This window comes from Nesoenas mayeri (assembly GCF_963082525.1).
Source record: "Nesoenas mayeri genome assembly, chromosome: 1".
Taxonomy (NCBI): domain Eukaryota; kingdom Metazoa; phylum Chordata; class Aves; order Columbiformes; family Columbidae; genus Nesoenas; species Nesoenas mayeri.
Genome location: NC_137541.1, coordinates 199,432,693 through 199,457,185, shown reverse-complemented (window position 1 = coordinate 199,457,185; position 24,493 = coordinate 199,432,693). Strand labels below are relative to the sequence as shown.

General features: G+C 37.1%; 1 protein-coding gene across 2 annotated transcripts in view; it reads left to right on the top strand.

Moving 5' to 3' along the window:
• CNTN5 (contactin 5) overlaps nt 1–24,493 on the top strand; it is a gene marked incomplete at both ends in the record, with an annotated part of 369,931 nt that overhangs the window by 314,438 nt on the left and 31,000 nt on the right. For both annotated transcript variants that reach the window (XM_080353816.1, XM_080353815.1), the window contains 3 exons: nt 5,251–5,371; nt 18,828–18,986; nt 19,408–19,557. In XM_080353816.1, coding sequence (XP_080209942.1) covers nt 5,251–5,371; nt 18,828–18,986; nt 19,408–19,557 — 430 coding nt within the window. The remainder of the gene's footprint in view (nt 1–5,250; nt 5,372–18,827; nt 18,987–19,407; nt 19,558–24,493) is intronic.

The following is a 24,493-nucleotide window of genomic DNA, read 5'->3' as shown; positions in this document are numbered from 1 at the left end:
TCTTGTGAAAAATTACTTCATGCAACACCTTACAGGTAAAGCTAATTAGATAAATTGCAGACATAAATATGGCCTCAGATAACATGCCTCACTGGAGCACAGAGAACAATAGATTGACACAACACTCAGCACTGGAACTGCCCAGAACCTGATGGATGGGATACTTGGGAACATAATGTGAATCATACGATAATTTGTTGTCCTGGAGAGAACTATTAGTCATGAAAAATAGCACTGATAACTGTATTATTATTATTTATTCTCTGCTTAATGAAGACCAAGAGCGTGTTCAGTGTTACAGTAGACCCTTAGCTCATGCTGGTCTTGAAGGTTACATTTAGTTTTCATTAAAATAATCAGAAGTTGGCTGTTAAACCTATGGTTGGGTTTGATTTGGTTTGGTTTGGTTTGGTTTTTTTTCCAAGCCTTAGCTTTCGTAAAGTAAAAGATACATTCCACACAGTAGAAGTTTATACTGAACAAATATAAATACTTATGATACTTGGCTGAATGGATAATATATGATATTCAGAACACGAAGGAATATAGATTTTTCTAATAAAATGCTACTTTTAAATAGTACACTTACTGCAAAATATGCCCTGTCACAAAAGACCAAAAAATAAGTGGAATAAAAACCAGCTTTTAAAAAATGTACACTTAGCAAAATGAAAATTTAGATATAGACAAAGTTAAACACCACTAATTTCAGCTTTGAATGATATTGGGATAGCATGGTTGCCAACACATCAGGCTGTTCTAACTTGTGTTAGTCCAGATGAGAGGTCTTTCTGCAGTTTGTACGCATGTCACCCAGTTTTGGTCTTACCCAAAGGAGAGGGAATGTCTTTGCTTTTGCTGAAGCATTCTGCTTTTTCCACAGAGAGAAGACTAAAAGCAGAAGAGAATGTTTTTTTTACCTTAGATGTTTTTCATAATGGATTCTCTGCTGCTTTCCCGCTAAGCAGCTGTTTTCTTTAACTGGATTGTAATTGCTCAGCAGAAGCTTCAATGACATGGTAGAGAGATTTTTCTTAAGATTTGGAAGGGCAGAACATCCGTTTAACACCCCTAGGCCCTGTTGTGGTCTTGAACTTCTCATTACAGGACAAACTGATAAACAAAACAATCTTTTTTCCAAGGCTTGGAAGAGTCTGTAAAATTCATAAAGACCAGTTTATAAATACCACTGAACAGCAAATAGTATGATATTTTAGAGGTCCTGTTCAAACATAGCTCCTGCTTATCTAAATGGAAGCTAAAATGTCTCATTATTTCCCATGATCAAGAATCTAATGTTGAAGTATACATCCATCTGTATTAAACACAGTGAGTTTAATTTATTTCCACACACATATCCTAAGCAATCCTGGCTGCACATCCTTTTATGCTGTAATAAAAGTGTTTCATGGGAATCTATTGCACTGCACTGCTCTCCACTTACAGCAATCATTCTTTCAATTGCTGCTTGCCTGCCCAGTTACACAGGTGTGCAGATGAAATACATATACTTCTCCTGATAAGAATATTAGGATTCACACAGTCATGAACTCTCTAGAAGTTAGAGTGACAGCCAAGATTTTTAACAACTCCTGAGTGACAAAAACAGGCAGTTGCTATCCATTATTCTTTCCTCCCACTTAACAACAAGCACACATTAAATGTAAATTACCCTCAAGAGAGGACAAATGTGGACTAATTCTGGTCTTATCCTTCTCATAGCTACAGCTCTTTACTAGAATCACTAATCATCTTGAGCAACCCATGTGTCGATAGCAAGTAAAAGCTGTTGTGCTAGACAACTTAAAAAATTTGTGTATACTAAAGTTGACTCCTCGTAGGAGTGTGTGCTCTTCTTTTTCATTTAGAGTAGCAGAGTACTCAGATATTCTTTTCCACTGCTGTGATTTCTGATATGCCACAGCAAGAATATAAGAATTGCATTATGGCCTGACTGGTCTGAGTATCTTCCCTCCAGCAACATCATTAATTGAGGCCACTTCAGAAGGCAAAACACTACTATTGTATTCACAGTCTTGGATCTACAGGGTTATTAAACTATAGATCATGGCCGCTTTCACTCTGGTCTCAATGGCAACCTTGATGTCCCCCATCTCTTTTCCTTCTTTTCATGCGAATATGCTGCAATAAAGATTTTGGCTTAGTGCTCCATGGAATATTATGACAAATTCAGTTCCAAAAATGCAAATGAAGAAAAGATTGGCTGAAAAACCTGTGCCAAGGTGTGCTGAAAAGGAGTTCTTCTGCCTAGAATGAAAAAACTGAATTATAGAAGACTGGATCTTGGAACCAATCTTATTTCATCTTGTCTTTAATGACCTTGGCATAAGAGGTAAAAGTATGCAAATGACAATTGTGTGGTACAAAATTGGACATATTATCGGTATAGGAGATGATGAAAATAACACATTGGAACAGATAAGAAAAGCACAAGGTCACACATATGTGGATGACTGGTTATAAAGTAGGTGCTCATAACTTGCAAATAATTGAGAAGGATAATGATCTGAGTGCAACTATCTGAGCACAGAATAAGTATGTGCCAAAAATAAAGGCAAATACGAATGTAGGTGAAGTCTGTGACGTGTTTCCAGCACAGCTAGAAAGTATCAACATGCATACCCCTGGTAAGACTTTGTTCTGAATACACGGTACAATTCTACTCATTCATGATCAAAATAACCCAAATTAGAACCACCATTTCCTTGCCATTCAAGGAAAGACTGTCAATCTTTGCTTGGTTATTAAAGAAAACAAAATCTGAGCACAGAAATGCCCATACTCTACATATTTTTTTAAAGTGAAATACCAAGGAGGTGCATAAAACCACTTGTATTTAATATATCATATAGGGTAATATATTTAGATTAGATTAGATTAGATTAGATTAGATTAGATGTTAAAGCTAATTATATTAGTTTTATAGTAATCAATTCTTAGTATGCAATATCTAATATATAATGTATGCTAAATGTAATTTAGTATTAAAATATATAATATGTTTCATACCATATGGTATTACATTTATTGCATTACATTATATCATGTCATATATTATTGTATAAAATGTACTAGACATGATATAATATATTTTTATATACTTTTATATACACAGTATTATATAAACTGTAGATAATACAATAGCAAATAGTGGAATAATATAATAGTGGTATATATAATATAACAATATATTATATATAATTATATATTATAATTTTTGTGTTATCGTTCAATGATATGTATATAAATGATATTGTTTAAGCATTATATATGATACATTTTATAAGTGTAATAATTCTACATTATATATTAACTAGTTGTATAAAAAATTAATTATATGCAACCATAACATAATATTATACAAACTCTACATTAATGTAGAAAAACCTTAGCATGTTAGGTTCACATATCATACAAAGTAGCAACGGTAAGGATATTTAGAGATATTTGCAGAACATTTTGCCTATCCTCAGTTAATATGGTATAATTTCCATTCCACTGTTAAAAGAAAAAAGTGCTTTGAAAGGAACAAAATTATTTCTGGTAACTTGCTAAATTTGCTGGAACTTATATTGAATCAAAACTTTGCAAGCATTTTTAGGACACAGTCTTGAGAAAGTAAACTACAATTTCTAATCCATGTGGTCAGGGCGAATGTTGTTCACACTTACCTATTCTTTCCCTGAGTAGTGACTGTATTAAATCAGCAATATCTAGCAACTTGACATCACTAAATCTGATGGAGCAACATTTGTTGAGTCCAGTAAATTTGGGTACAACAATGATTTTGGACACATAAAGTTTAATATTATTACTTGAACCAGAGAATTAATTGAGAGCAGCTCTGAGGAGGAGGACTTGGATATTTTGGTTGATGAGAAGCTCAACATGACCTGACAAAGTATGCTCACAGCCCAGAAAGCCAACTACTTCCTGGGCTGCATCAAAATACCAGGAGGATGAGAGAGTTGATTCTGCCGTGCTACAGACTCCATCTGGAGTACTGTGTCGAACGTAAGAAGGGCATGGACCTTTTGGAGCGTGTCCAGAGGAGGCCATAAAGATGGTCAGAGGGCTGGAACTCATCTCCTATGAGGACAGGCTGAGAGAGTAGCAGTTGTTTAGCCTGGAGAAGGCTCTGCAAAGACCTTATAGCAGCTGTCCAGTACCTAAAGGGGACCTATGAGAAAGCTGGATAGGGACTGTTTATAACTGCAAGTAGTGATAGGACAAGGGGTAATAGCTTTAAACTGAAAGAGGGTAGATTTAGATTAGATATAAGGAAGAAATTCTTCACTATGAAGGTGGTGGAGCACTGGAACAAGTTTCACAGAGAAGCTGTGGATGCCCCATTCCTGGAAGTGTTCAAGGCCAGATTGGATAAGGGTTTGAGCATCCTGGTCTAGTGGAAGGTGTCCCTGCATATGGGAGCGAGGAAGGAACTAGATGATATTTTAAGGTCCTCTCCAAGCTAAACCTTTCTATGATTCTGTGAATTTATTAAATAATACAGGGATTCTCAGCAAAAGTTACTTATCCTCCAAAAGGCTGTTCAACTTTCCAGTTTTCCCTTTCTTGCTCCTAATTTTGAGGCAATTTCTGTTGGCTAGAATACTAAAAACTAAAAATTTGAACCGGTTATCTATGTATACTCATTCAGAAATCGAACGTTTCAGATTTTTATATATTCAGATTTCAACAGAAAAAATGAGAATCTGTTCATATTTCCTCAATCATATTTAGTATTAATTTTCTCTATGTTAATAAAAAACAATCAATATTATCTTTCAAGTTATCTTAATTTAATTACAGTGGCAAAACATATTCTAAATGTCATTGCATTGTAGGGAAGAAGAAGAGGAAGAACTAGCCCTTCATTTCTAAGATGAATTTTTAATACCAAGGATTGCATATGAAATATTTCTGTTTATCTCCTTAATGAATTTCTTTGTGCTAGGTTAGAATAATTGTCTTTGAGCATGCAAATATGCACCATGTGCTCTAAGCAAAGTCAAAGTTATTAAAAACCTGAAATCCTCTTCTTTAATCCTCATTAATAATTTCATAAATGTAGTGTTCTGATAATCCTCAAAAGAGTATATTAGGGCACATAAATGTTGTAAGATAAAAGATGCAATCCTGAGTTTATCACACTGTGCATAACACGTTCGTGAACTACCTTGAACACAGATTTACTGAAGTTTAACTGGCACTTTATCCCTATTTCAGCAAGCCTCCTCTGCAGATCTAATGATCAGGAATATCCTCCTGACGCACGCTGGCAGATATGGTTGCAGGGTCCAGACCGCAGCAGACACTGTGTCAGATGAGACGGAGCTGCTTGTTAGGGGTGAGTATGCTCGCAGTGTAATTTGAAAACACAGTCACCAGAAATTATTGTACCATGGAATTTAAATATGTGGGCATCAGGGACATCAGCGCTTTGCGTTATTCTTCAGATTCTGTACTATTTGTGATTAACTTTCTGTTGTTGAAAGAAGTTTCACCATGAACTCTGCCGCAGACATGGCAATGAGAGAAAAAAAAAAGACAGTTGGTTAATGGACAGTCTTAAGAGACGTAATATCACAAAAGGTATACTAGATTAGTTAAAATGTAGACAATTAGCATTCAGAGGCCTCTGTAAGGTAAGTATGATGGGTTCTGTGCTCTTTATGTGATACTTTACATTTCATGCTGTGATCAAGCTATTCCCTCAGGTTTAATGGTTTAGGAATATTCGTTCGCTTCCTAAGAGGAGGGACCCTGCAGAGTTTTGTAAAATGCTAGATAAGAACAACGGACCAAAAGCTCCCTAATATGACAGGAATTGGGGTTTTTTTCACATATGGAGTTGTCATCACCAAATTTTGACTACATCTTTATTTAGACCCAGTCCTGTAATCTATTGAGTCGCTTTACCTGTCATTTAATGTTCCTAATTATGCACAGGAACACATTGTCCTGCAGAATCCCAGATAATATCTAGGACACCAAGCAGCTTACAGTGAAGGAGGACATTAGCACCATCTGTGCATTCCATGAAGCAGAGTATCTCTGCATTCTGTGCTACTTTTATGTGTGTGCACATGTGTTCAGTGCCTGATGGGACTTGAGGATTTACAGTCCACTAACTGGCATTACAGCTGGTGGCTCCTGCTCTGTCAAGATGGATGGATCCCTGTTAGGTAGAGCAACTAGGTAGCTTTACTGTGGATTATACATTTTTGAAAGAATAAATCAAGGCAGATATTTTATTAACATTTGCAAAACTTCAGATTTAAAAAAAAAAAAAAAAATGAAACTACGTAGAGATTAGAATATTTCAAACACATTTGTTTTAACACTTTCCAAAACTTCTTTAGATTTTATATGCTCATATCCATCACTTTTAGGACAAATATATGCCTAAAGACTGTTTCTGATTGACTGCAAGGCCCTTCACATTTTGATGAAAGCAGCTGTTAAACATTTCCATAAAATTACTTGAGGACCATCAGATTTCTAAGAGCTGTGGCACTACTGGAGTGGGGGTATTCAGTTGCCTCAACACAGACATGCAATTCCGTTTTAGCTACCATATGAAATCTGAGTCATCCTTTTGGGTTACACAAGACCTTATACATTACATTTACCGCTCTCAAACAAGAACTGAAGGCTCTATGGATAGGCAAGGTGATCTCAAATCTAATTTCATTGACTTAATAAGTGACAAAAATCTCTTCGCTTACTACTATCTAGGACACTGCAGATTCGCTACCAAATTATTTTTTTTAAGAATAACAGTTATATAAATGAGTTTATTGAATCTTACGAAGAAAATAAATGCTTCTCTGAGGAAGAGATTTGAGATGAAAATAAAGGGCGTTATAAGCAGTATCAGAATGTATGTATGTGGGTGTTTATTACCATGCCACCTTGCTGATGAAGTGAAAACTATGATTGCTTTATAATGGATTTTAAATTCAAATATACTTTGCTTACAATGTTCTTCTTTACTTGTTTCTATGATTGAATAATTATATGACCACTTTCACAAAATGTTTTATGCTGTGTAGCTGCTTTTGTCCTTATGGAAAATTCAGTTTTCATTAATTTATAGTATGTGGTTGGTTTGCTAAAGTAGTTAATGTCCTTTAAGATATCTGTAAAACTTATGCAAAGTACGGCAATAAGATCCTACAGTGTCAATATTGCTTTCACCAAAAATGTAGGATGATTTAGTTTTGTATTGTAGAAAATGTTTAAAGCACACTCAGTACAAAGTTGCTAATTATTACTCTCAGAATTCAGCATTTCAAAAATTTAAAATATTTAGATGGATCTAATCTATCTCTCCTCACACTGTTACAGGCATTTTGTTTTCATTTCAGTGTTTCTAATTCTTTTTTCTGCACCTATCTCAGTTTATAGAGTACACTAGTGGTCTGCAATTTGACACTGTCTAATGATCCCAAATATCAGCACCTTTCAAACTTCCTGAGGTTTAGCTTCTGGAGATATCACACATTGCTTAGGAGAAGAGACCAGCAACAACAGATGTTACAATAAATATTTCAGTAATCTCTGAAGAATTCCACCCAACAGAGGAAGTCGTCATCTATGAAGAAAACTAAGATAGCAGGAGCTTCGTTATGAATTCTTAGAAGAAAGACATGAGCAAAGTTCCAGCACATCCTTGTTCTGACCTTACTCTCTCCTTTTACCTCTGCAGAAAATGCCAGTCTTGAATGCTGATATCATACCAGCATACAACAGCATTTCAATCATTAGTTATATTGTAAAGTTCATCTGGTATTTTTAATATATCATTTTAATATTTTTAATATATCATTGTAATTTTCAAAAAAAAAAATGTTCTGCTTACACTATTTCCACAGGAAATAAATTGGACACACCTAATAAATTAATCTAGTTTTCCCTCTTTTAGATATTCATTAATATCAGAATTATTGCTATCAGCAAACTGTCTAAATTTATGCTGAATTATGCACTCACCTGATGCATTATTTTTAAGTCACAGGACAGTTTTCTACAACTTCATTACAAGGGACTTGGAAGACAGCCATACCTTGCTGCAGTCTCTTCAGATGGAGGAAAGAGAAACAAACTCTTTGTAGACTCCTATTACTCGTAACTAGCACATTGATCTTCAGACATTCACCACTACAGTTTCAGGCAATTGCAATGTCTCAGTATCATTGATTATGGAGAAGGTATGGAGTATCCTTAAACCATACCTATCTTTTGTGAAACCACACTTGCTAGTTGGAATATAGCCCAGACAACTAATTGTGTCATCATTTCTGCCCTTATTCTTCTTTGCCCTGCGTTATACAGTAGAAGTTAAATTCCAAAAATGTGACCAGTGACAGTCAATCTGAAGAACAGAGAATTAATAATGCCAAGTAATTCTGGATTCTTTTGAGTCTAATTACTTACAATGGAGTAATTAATGGTGCAAGAAGATTTCTGAATTTACTCCATATGTATGTACATGTGTCTGTGAATAATAGTAGAACTTAAACAACTGCTGGTTTCTATTCTGCAGCTTTCTATGATGGTTTATGGATTTTTTCAAAACACTTTCAAATTCACTACTTCACAGCTCTTAATTTTAGGTAAGCTGCAATGAAATACATGTCTAATGTTACTTCTATAATGATTTTTATCTCATGAATCCCTTTCAGGAACTCTTCAAATCTATATATGAAAAGATTTTCTAGACAATGTTTGGATAAAAACAAAATTCAAGTCCTTTCAGCACCTACTACTCAAAACAAAACCTAAATACTTTTCTAATTGCTTTGAAATGTGATTAAATTATGTATATTAAAGTATATTTACTCATCCTCCATAATTTCTCCTCTCCCAAAATGCTGTTTTTCCAGACCAAGTTATTTATTTTCCCCTTTCTGTTTCATTTTTCTAATGGTCTGAAGAACACGAATTTCACTAGGAAGAGATGTTCTGCTGGCAGCTGGACCTGTCAGGCAGTACATTAACTTTCCAGGTTAAGTGTCTTGCATTTTAATCTTGGCATGGGTTATGAAAGAGATATTTCAGAAGTCTCATGCTAGTCAACAGTGACCTTCAGAGGGCTTCTGTCCTGACATAACTGACATCATCTGTTTATATTCAGGTAGGCTACTACCTGACTTGCATTAAGCATTTCCTCTCCAAAATACAGTTCTACAAAATTCTCTGTAATTCATCATCATGAGTTGTTCTTATTATTAGGTATCTGAAAAAATAAGTGATCATCTTTTCATCCCTTTGAGATCCACGAACCCCTCTAGATAGACATCTTGACTCTGTGTAAGTCCCCAGAGAGGTCCTTTACTCTCTGAGCATGTAGAGGATGAGAGAGAGGCTTCGGCTCAAAGGTCAGGATTGAATTAAGGCAGAAGAGGCATTGCAAAACACTTATACCTTAGTTCAGTAACTGCAATGCTGCAAAAACTGCAATGAGGTAGGATGTCTCTTCTGAGCTGTCTCAGACCCAGCCTCAGAATCTCACTTGTCTCTCCTCAAGAGCGTGCTAAACCTGCAGGCAGTAAATTAATTGGGATCAAGATGTGTTCAACCCCTTTTATGAGGCAGAGTAGCCGGGAGCACGGGATTCAGAAGACAAACAAATGAGATCCCAACTGTGTAGGACACAATTTATGGTACCTCCGACAACCCAAATACTTGCTTCTTTCATAGAGCTGACTACAGCCCAAAAAAATGAATATAGTCCTCAGGGACTGTCAACAGTTTAAGTGAATATGCTGAAGTGTGTATTGGAAAAGGGAAAAGATAAATAACAGGCATGCACGCTCTGCATCGGATTTGCCCTCCAGCATGGCAATGAGGCAGACAGTGGTAAAGCCTTAAATGCCCCTGCAAGGTTTTCTGGAAGAGAGTCATCAGAGCCCGTAGCAGCAGAAGAAGGCATATAGGACAGGCTGATATGGCTCAAGGACATCCAGAAGAGAAAACAGCTTTTCGCATAGGGTGGTAACTATGCTGGCACCAGGCCTGCACAAATGAGCTATTTCGGAGGAATCCCACAACAGGAATTATGTATGTCTGATGGTCAAAGAAATAGTTTTAGTGGAGTGAATGAATACAACAAAAATCACAGCTACAGACATACATTCCTGACACACATGTCATTTCCCAATTTCCTTTCATTTATGTCTTGTGTTGTTTGCTCACCCAAGGCAAATATGTGCAGAATAGCTGTTTGCCATGCAAACAAGGATGTTTACAAGAGAATATAGATATTTGCTACACAGTCAAAAATGTTTGCCCCAGCACATGAAGTCATCAGCCATTTAAGAAGCAGAAGTGATTTATGATTTTTATGAATGTTGATCCCGTTATTGACATGAGTCCAAGAAGAGTTTTCCCGTGTCATGTGCTTTATCTGGCTACCACCCTTTATTTATCCACTCAGATCTTCAACTTCCAATGAATATTAAGTAGCAGAGAAGCAGAATAGCAGAATGTTTCAGCTTGGCTGGTTTTCCATCTATCGTTGGCACACCAGAAGCCGAGCTGTCTCTATACTGCTTTTTTTGCAAAGAAGTGATAACCAAAGCAGAAGGCTCTACTACAGGATAAATATGCATGTCATGTTCTGACACTAATGATATGATCACAAACATGGTTACTAAACACTCAAGTACCAGCCAGGAGACTTGCATCTCACAGATGTCTCAGGTGATCTTGCAGCCAACAATGTGTCAGGTTTCCTCAAGACAATGCCTCCTTGGTAAATTAATCTGTTTCTTTAATTCTGTCTTCCAAAAAGGGCTTATTATATTCTTATTTCCTCATTATGCTGTAGAAAATTGAAGCAATCTGTGCATTCATATCTCGTTGCAAAGGATGTCTTCCTAATTCTTGCTTCCACTATGTTTCACTGTAGAGACACTTTAAACACCAAATACTTCTGCCATAAAAGAGGTTGACACCATGAAGAGGAGAATCTTTATCACCCTAGGCTGATCCAATCAACTACATGAAAAAAGGTCAACCGTGTTTTTCACTTTGTGTTTATTAATTCATAAGTACAAAATCTATTACTCATAGGGAGGTTTTGAAGAACACCAGCAGAAACCATAGCAAAGAGAAGGCTATTTCTTGCATTCACTTTAGGCAAAAAAGTATCCCTTTGCTCTTGAAAGACATAGTTTCTAACAAACTCATTTGAAGCATTGCTTTGCCATGGGCTGCAATAAAGAAAAGTTGAGTAAAAAGTCTCCTAGCAAAACCAGTTATTGTATATTCCTTGCTGGGTTTTCTGCAGTTTTGGAGGGTTGACTTAGAAAAGCATCTGTACAGCTCAGCAAAGAAAAATAATGGGAGTTTGGAACATCACACAAGGATCTAACATGCTTTCACAAAGACCAGCATGAGGATCCCTATGGTCTGTTAAGAGTAGAGATCCCCTTCACTTTTACCAAGGTGCATGGTACACCTGGTGCAGCAGGGGGTTTCTTGCAGATTTGAGGATCACTGCAAAATTTACCATGATACTATTATCTGATGTGGATAGGGACAGTGCTTCAGACACTTAGAATTCAGTGAGTGATTATTCCTATCTAAAGCTCTATATGGTTAGCAATAATAGTGACACCACAAACACCAATATAGGCTATTTTTCCTTATTATCTGTTTCTTGTGTGACATTTCTTTTTAGGATCATTGTGGCTGAGTTAGGAATAATAAGGCTGTGAAGTTAAAGGATGTTTTTGTATCTGTGAAAATTCTAGTACCTACTGAAGTGTCCAGTATTTTGATATTTATTTAATACATAAAAGTTTTTTATCATTATAAATTACCGGGTTCAGTAGCTTTAGGTTGTCAAATAAATTCAATCACTTAAGTCCTATTTGTAAATTACTCTTGCAAGGCTGGTTTGCGACATGTTATACCCAAGAGAGTAAGTAGCATTGATTGCAAACTTCTCAGACAGATGCTGGATACTGCATTATACACTGCCTTAAACAGTCTATGGAGTTCATCTCCAAATTATCAAACTCTTTTTAAGATTGTTCCACTTATTTGTTCTAGATACAGTGCAGCCTGATCTATGGTTTTACAAAGGAGTAAAGTGTACTACCCCCAAAATGAGTTACTCATTATTCGACTTTCTGCAATGTAAATAGTGTAAACTGTAACATGTATCAAAGGTGGACACTACAAAGTAACTAAGTGTGGGAGATGACAGCAAAGAAAAAGACAATTAGCTCTTTGCAATGGAACTACAGCAATGCAGGAGACAGGCAATTTTTAATTTGACATGCTAACTAGCAAAAAGTAACGTCTTCTGTAACAAAAAGCACTAAAATAAATAAAATGAAAATACATTATTTCTCTGTGTTTTCTTGTACTAATCAATGCTCACATAAAATATTGTTTCAGCACACCTAGTAATTTTAATATTTAATTTAATGTTTATATGCAATACATATATGTTATTAAAATGTTTTAGGAGAAACTCAAATATAAGAAATTTATTACTCTCAGTTTTGTTAAAAGTAGACCTGTAGTCTCTAAGCATTAATACAGTAACTTTGTTCCAGTACTACCTCATTGGTCTATACTTAAGAATTTTAGTAGATTTAGATGCCAGATATTTTCTGTGTACTTTAGTAATAGTTTGTTCTCTGTTGTTTGGTTTTATTATCCTTTTCACTCTTACTGTTCAAAATGCATTTTCTGTTGTTATGGATGTCAATAGACATTGAGTTTTTCTAGATGAAGAAAAAAATAATGTCCAGTCTCCTTAATTCTCTGTGTCAATGTTGTACACGCTTAGAAATTTATTACCTTATACAAAGCTAATTGCAATGCTTTAAACTATACAAATATTAGTACGATATTAATGGCAGTAACATTCCTTAAAAATAAGGAAAATCAGTTTTCTTCTACAAAGTATAACATGCCTTGTAAGACTGTGCACAGAAAGTTAATCAAATTCACTGTGCATACTCTAAATAAAATGAGCTTTAAGATCAAATAGCTACCTGCAAGCTGTAAGATCTTGAAATGGAGCAGAGAGCAGTCCTGTAGCATGAAAGGATGAAAGCCTTTGTGGCTACAGACTGTGGTTTAAGAGTACACACTTTGTGGTCTAAAAATAAAAAAAGAGGTTAAAGCTATTCATCTTGTAGACTGGCAAAACTACCAATCTAAGCAAGAAATTCACTCTCATGATATATTTTCAGAGAGGCAATGTTTCCTCTGAACTCCACTGACCTGGAGCAAATATAACGCAGGAACTGCTGGTTAGGTTGACCACACTGCTCCTTTCAGTTGTGATATTGCCAATAAAACTTAAAGACAAGCACTTGGGTTTAAAGGCCATCAGATACAACATTATTAAATGGAACGTAAACAAGGTCAGCAAATTCTTGCTGATCTTTGAAATTACATTTGAGCTGTAGCAAAGGCCAGGAAGATGCCCTAAGTACAGACCCTACTAATTGGACTCACAGAATACATCCGTAAGAGTGAACTGCTCCCTGAGGCCAACGGGTGTAGCAGAATTTCTGTCCACACAGCTACATTCCCTGTTCCCTCCCACCTCAAAACAGGCTGGGCACAACACACTGCCTATTGAGATCTACCACAGCCCATACTCATCCATTAACTGTGCCTGGGCACTGGCTGGGAAAGTCATAATTGCACAGGGTTGAAATTACAATAGGGCCTGGCTGACATCAGAACGGCACACAGGTTTGGTGCTGGAGTTCAGATCTGTGCTTTGGCCCTTTTCAATAAATCAGAGTAGCTGAAACATTTACAATGTTGGAAGATAGTATATTGCTGTAGATGAGCACCAGCCCTTTAACCCAGGGATTCCAGACTGAAATACTTCCAGCAACCTGATCTTGTAACAGGACCTTTGTTATAATATCTTCAATAGTATGAAAAGGAGATCCATATGTTTAAAAGGGTTTTGTGGGTTTTTTTAGGCATTTAAAAAAAGACCTTCTGTTCTGTCTAAGAAGCCTTTTTACAAACATCAACTTCAATCCTACCTGCAACTTCAGTCAAGAAAGTGCCTCAAAAAAAGTACAAAAATACAAATCAGATGCCGTGGTGTTCACAGACTCAGTGACTGAAAGACACCCCTGCAGTTCTGGGAGTGCTGGTGCCCACACTGTGACTACAGAGAGTGAAGGAGGCAGCGTGGACCAGAACTGAGACAGCTGGAAAGTGATGCCCTACAGTGATAGTAGTTAGTAGGACATCCCAATGAAAGAGTCATGTCCAAAATTCAGTTTCCTCTGCTATTTGGGACCTGTTAGTTATGTCATTCACAATGCAATTCATAAGCTACTGGTACTCTTCCTCCTAAGGTGAAATTTCGGTTCATGTTCCCCGCGCTGTCCATACATCTGTTGTCAAGCCACAACTGCCACAACACAAAGACTCAGCTCAGAGGCTCTGGGCTGCAGTCTGGCAGCTGAGCTCACAAAACTCAGCAGCTCTCAAGATGTTCTTGCCTAAATACTCTATTTTTAGGCTGATACAAGGCAGAGAAGTCATCAGGGCAAAGGAGTACAAAATGTCCTGTCTTCTCAGGCAGGATACCAGGGATTTCTGCCCTCATCTCTGGAGTGAGTCAAGACTATTCAGGCTGAAACACCAATGTCTTCTCTTTCTTCCAACCCTGAGCCTAACCTCTTTGTCTGTTCTGCTTCTTGTTAAGGTATAACCTCTCCATCTCTCCAGAGCCCTTATGTTGCTACCTTACAGAAACCACTTGGGTACACCACACATGGAGGGAATGGGGATATGGATGTACCCACTAGAGCCATGGTGCCTATTGCATTTACTATACATCAATCTTTCTCTCCATCCTCTTGTTCCACACCATGTGCAAACACTTCATCTACCATCAGCAAAAGCAGTTTGTGCTACAACAAACAGTCAAGCTCCTGTTTTCTCAAGCTTCTTTTCCGTCATTCTGTAGTTACTGCCTCTTTCTTTCCCTCTTTTTCTCAATGTTTCATCTTCTTGATGAAAAGACAGTGTACCTTGTCATTCAGAAAATAAAATCTTAAAGTCAAGAAATCCGTGTTTGTGAACTGCTACATACCAGGCATAGCAGGCTTCCTAATTGTTTGGTGAATGTAAGAATTATCCTGGTCAGGCCACAGTGGAGTAAATCAGTGCACATTCTATGATTCGCTGGAAGGGGCACTGCCTCAATATGGTTATTACTGGTAATAGTCTCTCAAGAACTCTCACATTGATATTGTACCATGGCAAGCAATCTAAATGACCTGTCAAGATGATCATTCCAACAATAAAAAGACACATAAACCAAGTTTTCCAAAATTCAGTCACAAATATCCTGAAATGAAGCAGTAATCTATGGAATTCCTCTGAAAGAACATAACTGACTAATATCCTTGACGCTGGGTTTCCAGTGTCAGAGCTGTCAGAGCTGTTCCAGCGTAAGAGCTTATTGCAGCCCCAAATGTCTTCTCTACGAAGGTCAACTGCACTGTAGTGCATTTATGACCAGTCATTTTCTATGTAGTTTCCAGAGAAGCATTTGAGCAGACTGTGCATTTTTGCCTCAATTGGCTATTCTCAACTAAAAAATTGTTTTAGAGATCCTGAACAATAACACAGCCCTTGGGAGAAAAACTTCTCTGCATTAGCCATCCGTCTGTCACCATGAATGATTACATCCAAGCATAAAATTTAATGGGATTTCTACAAAAATGAGTGACATCTGCATAGCAGTCAGGTCCTGGCTAACTGTCATACATTTGTCATCACTGAGGCTTTTGTCCTTTATTAATCCGCTTTCAAGAATGCCTACTGTTGGAAATGGAAATGCTTTTTAGCAGTCAGCCTGCAGACTGTGTAAGAGCACACATCCCAGAAAGCATAATGACACATTGTCATGACTAGGAATGCATTTAAAAGGTTTAAAAAACATGAGAGAACTCTGACAGCAAAATATATTGAGAATTTAGCAGAAGGCATCTGTGTAAATATATTTTACATATTTTCATACAAGCAAGAAGCTTGTTCTGTTGCCTCTAATACAGTGGCTAGAAACTCTTTAACAACATTCAGTGTGCATGGGAGAAATATCATCGCAGAAGAAAAGTACTAAAATATTTCCCTTTAATTTTTTTGTGCTTGGGACCATGATATAATTCCAGGCCTAGGGCTGCAACGCAAGAAAAGCATATGACTGTATCAAGATCCCAGCTTTCCTTTAAACTTTCCCTCATGGCTACAAATAAAATATTCACTAGTATTTTCCTACATCAACAGATAGCCTGAAACAATAGATGATGAAGATTGAAGATCACCCTATTTTATTAAATTAGCCCCAGGACTTGCTATTCTGAGGCGAAGACCTGACCTGGTGCTTCCCATCAAAGAACAGTGAACATTTAGCAGGAAGGCGAGAGTGCTGAGGATGCCTCTTGCTTCCATGTTTTCTCCCAGGAAGGAAAGCAAGACTTTTCAACTGCAGATGAAAATGGGACTCTAGAAGGCCATGAGTCACAGGATGTCCATGAGGTGGTACCATCTTTTCCCAGCACCATTTGTGACTTGATGAAGGGTGCTGACAAGAGCGAAGTCAAGCCTGCTGAGCAAGCAGAACAAGGGAAGAGAATCCCAGCACTGAAGCTGCTCATTGACACCAGCAAAGTGGAAAACTTTGTTCTTCCCACAGCCCAGAGCAGTGCCTTTGGCTACTACAAAGAGGATTACAGTGCCTTGTGGAGACAATGTTTCCACATACATCCATAACACTATGCTGTTTTCCTTCCATTCCTGGAACTGAAACCCCTGAAATTAAAACGTTCGTCTTTTTTTGTTTCTATTACTTCTAAGTGTCATATGTTTCCAGCATTTTAATGTCAATTTGATTTGTTGCTTGTAGATCATTGCCACGCAAACAGAGGCAAGTAAAGAGTGTAATTTGCTTTCTCATTTAAAGGATTCAATATCTCTTTCATGCTGAATCTATATAGCCCAACTATTACAAAACTCTGACCATTCTGTTGTCATAGTTCACATAAACATGCTTTTGTTGAAAGTACATCAGAGGAAATATAAAGCTGTTTGCAGCTGAAAATGACAAAAAAAATAAAATTCCCAAAAACTATCCCAACAACTACAAAAATTTCATTAGTGGGTTTTTTTAGCCTTTGATATTCAGATAAATTTGTTTCTACTCATGAACTAAGGATTCTAGCCAGCAAAAGATTTGATTGCATGAAATAGCACTGAAAAAATAATAATGCTGAGCTCAGAAATCCTGGCTACAACTGCCACTGCAAATGGAGACACCAAACTGGAGTATTTGCGACCCTTATCCACATGTGTGGAGCTCTGACAGTTTATCAATTGAGACCGCAGGATTCACCACAGCTCATGGGAACTGAGGTGTCCAAAGGACCTGCTCCGCTACAGCTCACGATACATACAAACAGCTTTGGGCTCCCACAAAAGCGGAGGAGCAATTACTTTCTATTAATAAGGTTGTTTCCATCATCACCCCTCCTGCAGTTTCATTTTGGGAGAAAGTGGCCAGTACTGTATTTCTGATTTCATAAGCCTCCATCTGTGTAGGAGCAGAGGCAAAAAATCAGCCTTCAACAACAGCGGGATGGAAAAGCATCAGTAGGGTCTTTGTTGTCTATTAAATCCAGATTTTTAATAAGTAATTACAGTGATAAATAATATATTGCAGAAGTATTAAGGCCTGTCCATCAGGACTTGTATAAGTTTTAAGTATAAGAAACCACAAGAGAGATGTTTATTCTGCATTTACCCATGACAGAGATGCACATTTTCCTCTAGGCATCTGGTGACAATGACTGTGGAAGAGCATCCTGAACCAGGACAACCTTGCCTCTAATTTAGTTTGGCAAACGCAAATGAACAGTTTCAAACACCAGTAATATCAACATCAAGAAGAGTTAAAGAAGAAAACTGGGGTGTGAGTGGGATGTTTTAGCCACACTTTTCTTTGCAAAGTCATGTTTGCTACCAGAGGCCTGATTTACTGGATCAGTCACATAGCCTATAGAAATAGTTCTTAGCATATTGTCATTTGGTGCAGCTGAGTGAAATAAACAATCCTTTCATTTCTCAAGTGAGAAGCTGTTGTGATTTTTTTGTTCATTCTTGGTGGAAACATACTAATTATCAGCATTCAAAGTATTTGGATTTGAGTTTTGGTTGTTTTTAACAACTTTCAATCAAAAAGCTAATGGCCTTCCACCAGGATTGTAATCCAGGCAGTTTCCCTGAATGAGTGAATTTTAGAAAAAGGATGAATGCTGTATTATTGATTTAGTTATTAGTAATTTTATTGCTCTTGAAGAAGCACATCCACCTGTGCTTCATTTTGATCACTGTTTGTCTTTCCTGCCGACAGGTCTCACACAAAGAGAAGATGCAATTATGATTGTTTGGCTCAACCTGAATGCTTCATAAAGTTGCTTCTTTTTTCCTTTAATTTTAGGTTCAGAACAATTGAAGATTTTCTTTTAACTTCTTTCTGTTTCTATTTCTTCAGCTGTCACTCTGACAAGTTAATTGATACTCACCCATGCATCATTTAAAGTGTAAAAACAATCACAATCTACTACTAAAAATCATAGAAATGAGGTATCCCTGCAATGTAGTAGTGTGCATATTAACCCTTGTATTCCACAGACATTGAACTCCACTGGGACCCTACAGAATGCATCTCCTCTGTTATTGCTGCTCATCTGCCATAATGGTGTAGTCTGTTTGATTATTCACTTTATTTCTAGGTCCTCCTGGTCCCCCAGGGGTTGTAATAGTGGAGGAAATTACAGACACCACAGCAACACTCTCCTGGAGTCCTGGGGCAGACAATCACAGCCCTATCTCCCTCTACAACCTGCAAGCACGCAGTCCATTTTCTCTTGGCTGGCAGACCGTAAAAACAGGTGAGAAAAACTTTCAAACAACACAAGTAGACTGTTCAAAACTCCTGCTCATCATAAAAATAACCTCTGGCAACTGCAGGAACAGATACTCTTAAGAGAACAATGATAAATAAAAAGCACTGATTTTTTTTTTCCTTTTTTCATTCTTTTCATGTTACTTAGCAACAGCTCTGAAAGGACAACACAAAGACACCTGTTATGATGCATCTATGAATAAGCAGAAAACTCTCCCCTATATCCTTCAATCTGTGTCTTTTCAGGAGTACCACAGTGCCAAAAATCTAGCAATGATTTCTGACATATTACATCCTCAATGTCATTTCCAAAGGCCCCTTTGTATCAGAAAGTCCACTTACCATTCACACACTGCATGTGAGCTTCAGATTTCTAAATCACCTACAAATTTCTTTACTGTCTCCAGTTCCAGAAGTGATAAGTGGTGACATGGAGTCTGCTATGGCTGTTGAACTGAACCCTTGGGTGGAGTATGAGTTCAGAGTTGTTGCAACCAACAAAATTGGGACTGGGGACCCAAGTGCACCATCACGAGTGATCAGAACCAACGAGGCAGGTAAGAAAAGGATAAAAAGGTTAATTATCCATGATTTGCAGAAACAAGAACTATTTTGACATAATAATAGAGCTGTTCTGTTCTCCTTGGTATATATCTGTGCATTCAGTCATCACTGTTCTGGGGTGATATTCTTTGTAATGGGGAGGGAGTTTGTTTTAATTACAGAAACACTGTTTAATTTACAGAAAGTTCAAATAAACCCATTCCCTGATGTCTTACTCCATCCAGGCTGCCTTACTCTTCATTTTACACTTAAGCCTTTGCTGCCTGCCCTCTGGTCAGCTTCTACTGCTCTTCAGTTGTAGACTTCTCCGTTTCTTCACACAGCCCCTCCCAAGCAGCCTCTCCCCCTTTATTCTTCATAACTTCTCTCCTTGAAGGTGCACAGATTTTTATTTTTTATTTCAGCTAGATAGAGAAGCCATGGGAAGTTGCTTAATTTGTGCTCTAGGTGTTCCTTTATCATGGACACTCTACCGTGAACTGTTAGCACATTTAAAGAAATTTCATTATATTTCTGACTGGGATAGTACTGCAGTGGCCCACGAAAAACACTGTATATCCTCCTTGGGTCTCTTGAAAATTGCAGGGGTCTCACAAAGTTTGGAATCATTGACAGTAACTTGAGCAGAGTGCAGGGAGATAAAGAGGGATTGTGAATCTGAGAAAAATCCCTAGGCAGCTAGAGCAGCACATTTTAAGAGGCAGAAAGAGAATGAGATAGGGTTTGCATCTCAGAACTCTTTCAGGTTATTCTTTATTCTTAGGAGGCATAGAAAGTTTTGGTTTTGTTTTTATGTTTCTTCAGCTGAATGACTTGTAAGTAGTTTATTAGTCATACAGGAGAATGCCAAATTCAAAGATTCTGCTTGAATTTGAAAGTATAACTGATTTGTAGTTGTAAATATTCTAATGAATAAAGCAGTCATGTTGCACTCTGTCTTCTCATTAACGGAGTTTATAAGAATTACAAGTGGCAATGTCAAAATGTGTCTGCCCCTCTCATTCTGAAATAAAATTCTAATCTTTTAAGTTACGTTAATCTTGTGCCTCAGCTCCATAGTTCACTGGTCCATGTATACGCCACACATAAACATTCACAGAAAAACATTCAGGCTGATTTTCTTAGACAGAACCACAAAAGCAGCTGAATAATTTGGGCTGGAGAGGATCTCAGGAAATCTCTAGTCCAGCCTCCTGCTCTAGGCTGAATAAACTGACTTTAGAACAGGCTGCTCAGGACTTTGTCCAGTTGAGTCTTCAAAATCTCCAAGAAGAGAGATCCTCTCTGGGCAACCTGTGCCTGCAGTTGACTAATGTCATTGTGATTTTTCTTTCAATATATCTAGCAAGAACTCCCTCTGTTTCAGCTTATGACCACTGACTCTTACCCTCCCACTCTGCACCACTATGAAGAACCCATCTCTGTCTCCTCAGTGACCTCCCAGTACGCACTGGGGGCTGCTGTTAAATCCCCCAAAGCCATCTCTACTCCAAGCTGAACAAGCCCAGCACCCACAGCCTCTCCTTACAAGGCAAGTGCCCCAGCCCCACCACCCCAGTGGCCTCTGAACTTCTTCTAGTCGATCAATATATTTGTCATTGTGGTGCCCAAAATCAGATGCACTATTTTGGATGAAGTCTAACAAACCTATCTTCAGTTATAAGATGACATATTTTTTTTTCTCCTTTAAATGACTGTATAGTTGCTAGCTGATGCTAAATTCCACTGTGCAACCACAGAACTGCAGTAAGATGATTTGATTCCCATTCATGCATATGTAAGGATTCTTCCTTTCCAGCTCTCCCCATCACCTTCTGCAAGTTCCCCACAGCATGAAACTCAGTAACTTTATAGCAGTTGCTTCAGATGCTACGTATTTTGTTCCATTAAGAAAAGGAGGAAAGGAAAAAATAAATAAAAATAATTATCTACTTTGATCTCAAATTACTTTCAAAAAAAACTTATTTCACCACCATTATTCTTTCCTTAATTTCATACCATATTTCATTGATAGTGAAAATTGTGCTGGACCCAAATGTTTGAATGACTTCTCTATTTATTCAGGTGGCACATATCGGAGAGGATACAAACTTCCTGGAAAAAGTTTATCCTCTAATAAGTTGCAGCCTTGGGATTACGTTCTTTCATGTTTATGAATATGTTCCCTGTTTTTGAAAAGATGGTTTTGGATTTTAATCAACCAGTTGTATTTAAGCTGTGAGCAACTGAAGTTTGAAAATGTTGGATTTCATCTCGTTGTCATGTTTTTAAGGTTCCTTCTCCTTCTTTCACATTATTTACCTAAGGCTGTGTTTACTAAAATGTATTCGTACAACTCTACTGAAAGCCTTCTTTGTGCACATCCATTTTCAATAGTCTTTTTGATAATCATTGCAACTTTGCATCTCTAAAAATGAATTGATAAATCATAATAATGTTCAGTTAAAAAAAATACATATAGAACAGACAAAGCCTGCAGTATGCAATGTATTTTCACCCAGTGACTTGTATTCACTTCTGGGTAATATTCTACTATTGCTGCCATTGGAAAGAACAGTCTTTGATTCAACTAGCAATGATCTGTACTCAAGTACATGAGGGTCCTCCTAACAAACAACACTGTAGCTGATAATAATGCATGTATTCTTGAATAATAAATCAATAACGTGTTAATTCAAACAGTGGAAAAGGCCACATGAGATGTTTACTTGCAATTTTGGATTCCTAGTTAGGAATACGTTTTGCTATCAGAGTTACAGCTTCACAAATGTCACATTAGAAGGAAGTGTTTTGTAGCATGACATTGAAATACAGACAGGTGCCAGTAAAACAACTTAATAGTCTTCAGACAAACTGAAGCTGAATTTATTTGGTGTGTCTGCTGAACATGGTGTGGTAGAGCAGAAGTCTGTTGCTATCACCTCAATTTCAAAAGACCTTTCTTTAAGGAAAATGTTGAGTTTCTCTTTCAGTTGTGATTGATTTGGGTTTTGTGTTTTGTTTGAGGACATGTTTTGTTTTGTTTTGTTTTGTTTTTTTGGTTTTTGTTTTGGTTTTGGTTTTGGTTTTTTTGTTGTATTTTTTAATGGAAAAAGATAGATGCAGTTTCATATTTTATTTTTTTTTATTCTATAGAGGGAATGAGAAGACAGGAGTTACAATAGGATGTATCTTCCCAATTCATTAGAACCTTGAAAGAGTTGCAAAGTCAGAACAATAACACAATGGACCCTGATTTAAACAAAGAATTGTTCAAACAAAAAAGCCCTATTGCACATATAATTCTTCGCAAAATAGTATGCTGCTTGCAATTTTTAGAACACTCCTGAAATGCCAGAGGCTTCATGATCTGCTTCATTTAAACAGCCACTTTTTCCTAATCTCCAGATATTCCTGAAATCTAGAGCCTCTTTAGCTCTGTCCTCTGAGACAGCTTTCAGCGATTGTGTGAATTATCAACCTTGGTATAGTTTTCGGATGCCAAAGTCAAAAAGACAGGAAAGCTAGTAATAGTTTTCATTTGGTTTCCAAATTAGCACATTAATATATATCTTAGTGCACCAAGTGATCCATTATTTTCAGAATCTCTCTATGATTCATTTTTCATCTGAAAGCTTCCAGGGAAAATCCCTATTAACATGAGCTCCAGTTCTAATATCATAGACCTGAATTCTTCACAGAGATGTATGTGAAAGGGCATCATATTTCAGAAGGAACATGGCATCAACCTGTGTACTCACGACCCAGGCACAGCAACCTGGATATTTGCAGTGATTTGAGATGTCGACCATGAGTGTAAACAGGCAGGCTGCCCCTTCACCAGGTAAAATTCCAGAAATATCCAGAAATATCTTCCAGTGGAGAAGGTGACTATGGCTCATGCACAGATGAGAGCTGAGATCCGCAAGGATGAATGATAGCTGTGTAGACAACCCGCAGAGGCAACAAATGTGTGATTCTGCTTCCATTATTTTATACTGAAATGTAAATCGGCATCTGTAATTTAACGGCACAAGCTAATTTGACTGGAGACTAAAGACTTTTTCTCTCCCCACACCTCCTTTACTTTATCACTGCTCCCCTAAGGTAGTAACAACATTTTATATTAGTCCATTATCTAAAAATATCCACAGAAACAATACCTGGGAAGGTGTAAGGAAATCAACAGAATAATAAACATGTTTCCACTTGTTTTAATTTTCTGATTAAATCTCAATCTTGTTACTTAGTTCATCTTTAGTTAACATGATTGCTTTTCATAGCTACTTTAATCAGAATGGATAATACCACAGTTTTCTGGCACATCTAACTTATAGCCAGCTGCTGCATTATTGTCAGTTCTAGCCTTGATACATATTTTACAGGTCCACAAGGTGAAAAGAGACAATAACATGAATTTAAACATGTCTGGCATTCCACTAAGGCAGTCGGGCATTTGAAACCTGGGGGCAGAGCATCAATTACATTATCTATTCATGGGGAAGCATGAGGAGAGAGAAATTGAGCAGAATCAAAGTTTAACCTGCTAATCATGCATGCAAACTCAATTTTATGAGGTAACGATGTAATGCACTCTATTAGTAGCAGATTGTACACAGACTTTATTTTTAATAAGTCCTTATTTTCCATTAAGTTGCTCTTATTCTCAGCTAGAATTAATTCATAACATAACAAGAAATGGCTGTGTCCCAGGAAAAAGTTACCTGTTTTACACTACTTTTGTTATTAGGGGTTTTTTTTGTTGTTGTTGGGGCTGTTTTATTTGTTTGTGACTGTATAAAAGACGTTTCAGCTTTTACCATTAACATAACTATTTTTGACCTAGAAAAAATGAATACCTTGTTGTACCTGTGACATTTGGAGATGATTGCATGGGCTACTAAAGACTTCATAGAAAATGTATTTTTCTATAGGGGGGAAAAAAAAAGA